Here is a 5,321-nt window from a genome sequence, read left to right on the forward strand (position 1 = left end):
ATTCAAGTGTTGGTCGAGTTATCTACATCAATTGAAAATCAGGGTCGGAATAAATGGTTTCTTACTTGAAAAAGAAAGGTAATTTAAACCCAAAACCTATGATGTGGGTTTCGTTCATGTGCAAAATCGATAGTGGCAACATCTAAGCACGCAATGACGATGACGACGGGGTTGTATATTAGATGATAGAGAACAACCGAGAGTGAGGGGGTAAGAGAGCGAACGTTCTCCACAATAGTATGATATTGTCCACTTTGAGCATAAGCTCTCGTGACTTTGCTTTGGGAAGATTTCTCACTTATAAACCCATGATCATTCCCTAAATTAGTCGATGTGGGACTTCCATCATCCAACAAAACTAACTCATTTGTGGTTTGTTAGCGATGTTGTGCACGACAACCGAGTGCTAGTGCTAGGTGTCACAATCCACGATGAATGTATGAAGTAACACTGGGTGAGAGAGATCGAAAAAAAAAAAGGTGAGATCCCACATCGGTTGGAGAGGGGAACGAAACATTCTTTACAAGGGTGTGGAAACCTGTCCCTAGTAGACACGTTTTAAAAACCTTGAATGGAAAACCCGAAAGGAAAACTCGAAAGATAACAATATCTATTAGCAGTGGGCTTGACCCGTTATAGAGACGACCTAGTGAGATGGAGCAAATAAATTAACGAGGCTAACAAGTTCGACTAGTTTAAATCGATTGTAACTCAATCATTCATAATTTAAGTCGAAAATAAAAATAAAATATAGCAATTATGAATAAAATAAATTAATGAATTTAGGTCAAACTTAATAAATATAAACAAATTTCAAACCGGTTGAACTAAAAATATAATTTAGTAATTTACTCTTAATATTATTTTAATTTCTCCTTTTTTTTTTCTTTTTTTTTAATTTGGTTTTTTATTTAAACGGCGAATGACACCCAAATTTTCAATTTGCAGTTAAAAAGGCATTTCTCCTTCTCTGTTTACCCGTGCGTTTCTCTGAGATCAGCTGCATTGGATTTGCAGCTTCGTTTCTCGATTGGACGAGGAGGAAGGCGACTCTTCCTGTGCTGAAGCTCGCCGGAAAAATGGACGGAGAACCGGATACGAATCCGAAGACGGCGTTGTTGGCAGGGGCGGTGAAGCGCGACGGCAGCGGGAGACGCGGCCGACTCAGTCGGGGATACTCGGTGAACTCGCTCCGTAGCGAGTTCATTTCTAGATTGCCTGAAAAAGTGAAGTCTCATCTTCAGGATGTTGAATCTCCCTATGAAATTGATCTTTCGCAGTCGACTGCCTTTAGCAGAGGTTCTTCTCTCTCTTCCTGATTATCGTTCTCTTATCTCTTCTGTTTTTTTTTGCTGTTTCAATTTCTTTCTGGTCGCTGAAAGAATGAAGATTATAAACGAGGAGAATTCTTGTTTTGTTTATGATTATTTCCTCTTTTTTCGCTTGTTCTTTAGTGTACTTCTGAGATGATTACGAAGGCGGAGGCAACGCTTAACTCTGTTTTATATCCTCTGTTCATTAGAGTGAAATCTGATTAACCTAAACTGTTTTTGATGCGAAATGTTCATTTCGAATGCTCGTTTTTCTCTTTTTTTTTTTTTTTTTTTTTTTTTTTCATTGAGGTTGTCATCTTCTGAGTAATCGCCATCTTCAATGTTCTAGGGTGGAAGAACAGATACTACTGACGTATTGGTTTGTTATAGGGGAAAAGGACTACTATGAAAGGCAAATTTCTACCTTAAAGTCATTTGAGGAAGTCGATTCATTGGTGACATCTGACTGCATTGACGAGGAAGACAGTGAAGAACGAGCTCAGGAAGAGAGGGCCATGAAGATCTCAAATTATGCGAATATAGTACTTCTTTTATTGAAGGTCGTCTATGTTACCAACCATGAATTTAGTACACTAGATGAAGAATTTCGTGGCCGTTGGCTTATAATGAGCAGAATTATTTATCATATCACCAATTTTCTGCAGACTTAGTCCTAAATCAACTATTAACAAGGAAAAGAAAACGAGATAGAAAATGAATTGTTGAAATTGGTATGGCCTCAATGCTGAGCATATATAAATCAAGAGCTGATTATGATTGTTTTTTGGTATATAGGCTCTGTTCTGGTCCCTTATTCCAGACCTTGAATTCACTCTCTAGTGACAGTTTGCAGATTTATGCTACAGTACGGAGTGGATCCATAGCCATTGCTGCGTCAACACTGGATTCCTTACTTGATCTCTTGGCTGGTGGAATACTTTGGTTTACTCACTTGTACATGAAGCGAGTAAATATTTATAAATTCCCGATTGGAAAGCTGAGGGTGCAGCCAGTCGGCATTATTGTATTTGCTGCTGTCATGGCTACGTTAGGTATCTCTTGTTCTTTAAATCCAGTGTGAAATTGCATTGATTTTCTCATTCAGCCATTTGAACCATGATCGGACAGTAGGAATATCTAGTAATTTTATTGTCTATCTACCTCATATTCCTGCTAAAAATGAAGGTTCTTTCTCAATTATAACAAGTTAAAGTATTGACATCCATAATTGATGGATATTACGCCTATGTCTTGTAACTAGCAGAGAGCAAGTCTGTGCAATTATCTATTCATTTTGTATTCTGGAATCTTTAATGGTTGAATCATCTTGGTCACGTCAAAATTTCATTCCAAGCACGATTGTATGATTTGGGTTCCTTTAACAATGTGGATAGCTAAACCATTTCAATTTCTTGTTTAGGATTTCAGGTATTGCTTCAAGCTGCAGAACAACTAATCCAAGATAAACCGTCTGAGGGTCTGTCGCCAGAACAATTCATCTGGTTGTGTGCAATTATGATCTCTGCCACAGTAGTAAAACTTGTCCTCTGGCTTTACTGCAAAAGCTCAAGAAATGATATTGTGCGCGCTTATGCTAAGGTTGTTTAACCTACAATTATTATTATGCAATTGTTTTCAAATGAATAATTCTTCAATATACATGGCATAAATCCTCCCAATGCTATTTCCCAGGATCATTACTTTGATGTCGTAACAAATGTGGTTGGATTAGTTGCAGCTATTCTTGGTGATAAGATCTTTTGGTGGATAGATCCGATCGGTGCTATTGCCCTAGCCATATATACAATTTTAAATTGGTCTGGAACTGTATGGGAAAATGCAGGTACATATTTACTCGCATTTTGTTCCCTTTCTCCTAAAATGAAAATTTCTGATGTTTGTTGGATATGCTAATCAGTCTTCTTTTTGGGAAATCCCATGATTCCTTTTTTCTTTTTCTTCTTTTAACTTTTACTGGGCATAACAAAATACTAAAACGACTAGATCCGGTAAGGAGTTTTATAATAATAAGTCTAACACCCATGGTTCTAAATGAAAATGTTCTTCATCGAGTTGCAGAGCGAAAAGAAGATATTGGTGCGACCGTTCTTCTGTTGTCATAGTAAATGTGATATGATTTAAAAAAAAAAAAGATTTGAAATAACTATATTTTTGTCATATACCTGAAGTAATTGTATGTTTGTAGCATTTGCAGTTTTGAATTGTGAGCCATTCTCTCATTTCATGATACTTGCATTTCCTCCAACTTACAACTAACACGAGGTTAATTCTTATTGTAGTTTCACTCGTGGGGAAATCAGCCCCTCCTGAAGTCCTGCAAAAGTTGACTTATCTTGTCACTAGGCATCCTGAGGTCAAACGCGTCGATACAGTTCGTGCCTACACCTTTGGTGTTCTTTATTTCGTAGAGGTCAGCCATACTTTTTCTATCTTGCATTTAGTTTTTTTCGTTTATTGTCTTAGCACCATAATCGCCGCAACGTGATTTGCACATGATAACTTTACACTCTTAGATATAAGAACGAAATTGCTAACCTATTTTAAATTTGTAACTAATGGTTATTAATGACGAGCATATTTCTAAATTCATAAATTCATGTCTGCATGATTTTAAAACGATCTAAAAACAGATGTTATGATTTAAGAAACTCTCTTTTAACCGTCAAGCCCACAGTTAGTAGATATTGTTTTCTTTGGGCTTTCCCTTTCAAGTTTCCCCTTAAGATTTTTAGAACACAGTCTACTAGGGGATGTTTCCACACCCTTATAAAGAATGTTTCGTCCTTCTCTCTAGCCGATGTGGGGTCTCATAATCCACCTCCTTCGGGGTCCAACGTCCTTGTTGGCACTCATTCCCTTCTCCAATCGATGTGAGACCCCCCAATCCACCCTTTTTCGGGGCCCAGCGTCCTTACTGGCACACCGCCTCGTGTCCACCAACCTTCGGGGCTAAGCCTCATCACTGGCACATCACCCTATGTCTGGCTTTGATACCATTTGTAACAGCCAAGCCCAACCTAGCAGAGATTGTCCTCTTTTGGCTTTCCATTTCGGACTTTTCCTCAAAGTTTTTAAAACGCGTCTGCTAGGGGGAGGTTTCCACACTCTTATAAACAATGTTTCGTTCTCTCCCAACCGATGTGAGATCTCACACTTTTCCATATTGGCACCTCCTAATAAAAAGGTTGAAACAAATCTCTTAACCAACAACTATACTTGGTTGCCGTTTGATGGTTTAAACTTAACAGGAACATTGTTTCAAAAACTTATGTAATTAATAATTTGATATGCTTATACTGACAACCAATCAGGTGGACATTGAACTTCCGGAGGAGCTGCCATTGAAAGAAGCACACGCCATTGGAGAAACGTTGCAGATCAAAATCGAAAAGCTTCCAGAAGTTGAAAGGGCATTTGTTCATCTGGACTTTGAATGTGAGCATAAACCAGAGCACTCGATACTCAGAAGGTTACCAAACACTTAGCCCTCATGTTTTATTGGTATCTATTCCATAACCATCTTGACTAGTTTTGTTATGTTTCTACGTCTTGTATGTGCCTGCCTTTTCTTTTTGCCGGTTGAAAAAGGCTATATATTTTCAATCAGATCAAATAATCAGTTTCTACTTTCAAGTTTATTTTGGTCTCTTCCCTTTTTTTTTCCTTTTTTTTTTCGTTAAATTATAAAAAGTACTCAAGAACTTCGGGTAAGTTTTCAGGTTATGCTCCTAGAATTTGAAATGTTTCGTTTTTATTCTTTGAATTTTGTTTTAAAAAATACATTTCTAACTTTTAAATTGTTCTAAAAATATGTTTTCTCCAAGAATATGCATATTAGAGATCCCTCATTTTCGGGAAAATTGAGGTGTTATTTGCAATTATATAAAATATTAAGATTGTTGTTATTTATTTTATCGGAATAAAATGTTAATATTGTCTTGTCCATTCATGTGAATGATGTAAATGATGACACACATATGTTTTCTA

General features: G+C 37.1%; 1 protein-coding gene across 1 annotated transcript; it reads left to right on the forward strand.

Moving 5' to 3' along the window:
* Positions 1-953: 953 nt before the first annotated feature.
* On the forward strand, positions 954-4,972 carry LOC111461318 (metal tolerance protein 4). The gene is made up of 7 exons (XM_023104813.1): positions 954-1,299; positions 1,704-1,873; positions 2,167-2,365; positions 2,734-2,912; positions 3,006-3,156; positions 3,614-3,744; positions 4,646-4,972. Exons 1-7 carry the CDS (start codon positions 1,080-1,082, stop codon positions 4,817-4,819), a joined length of 1,224 nt encoding a protein of 407 aa, XP_022960581.1. The 5' UTR covers positions 954-1,079; the 3' UTR covers positions 4,820-4,972.
* Positions 4,973-5,321: the final 349 nt, after the last annotated feature.

Source organism: Cucurbita moschata, unplaced genomic scaffold (genome assembly GCF_002738365.1).
Source record: "Cucurbita moschata cultivar Rifu unplaced genomic scaffold, Cmos_1.0 Cmo_Scf00025, whole genome shotgun sequence".
In the NCBI taxonomy this organism is placed as follows: domain Eukaryota; kingdom Viridiplantae; phylum Streptophyta; class Magnoliopsida; order Cucurbitales; family Cucurbitaceae; genus Cucurbita; species Cucurbita moschata.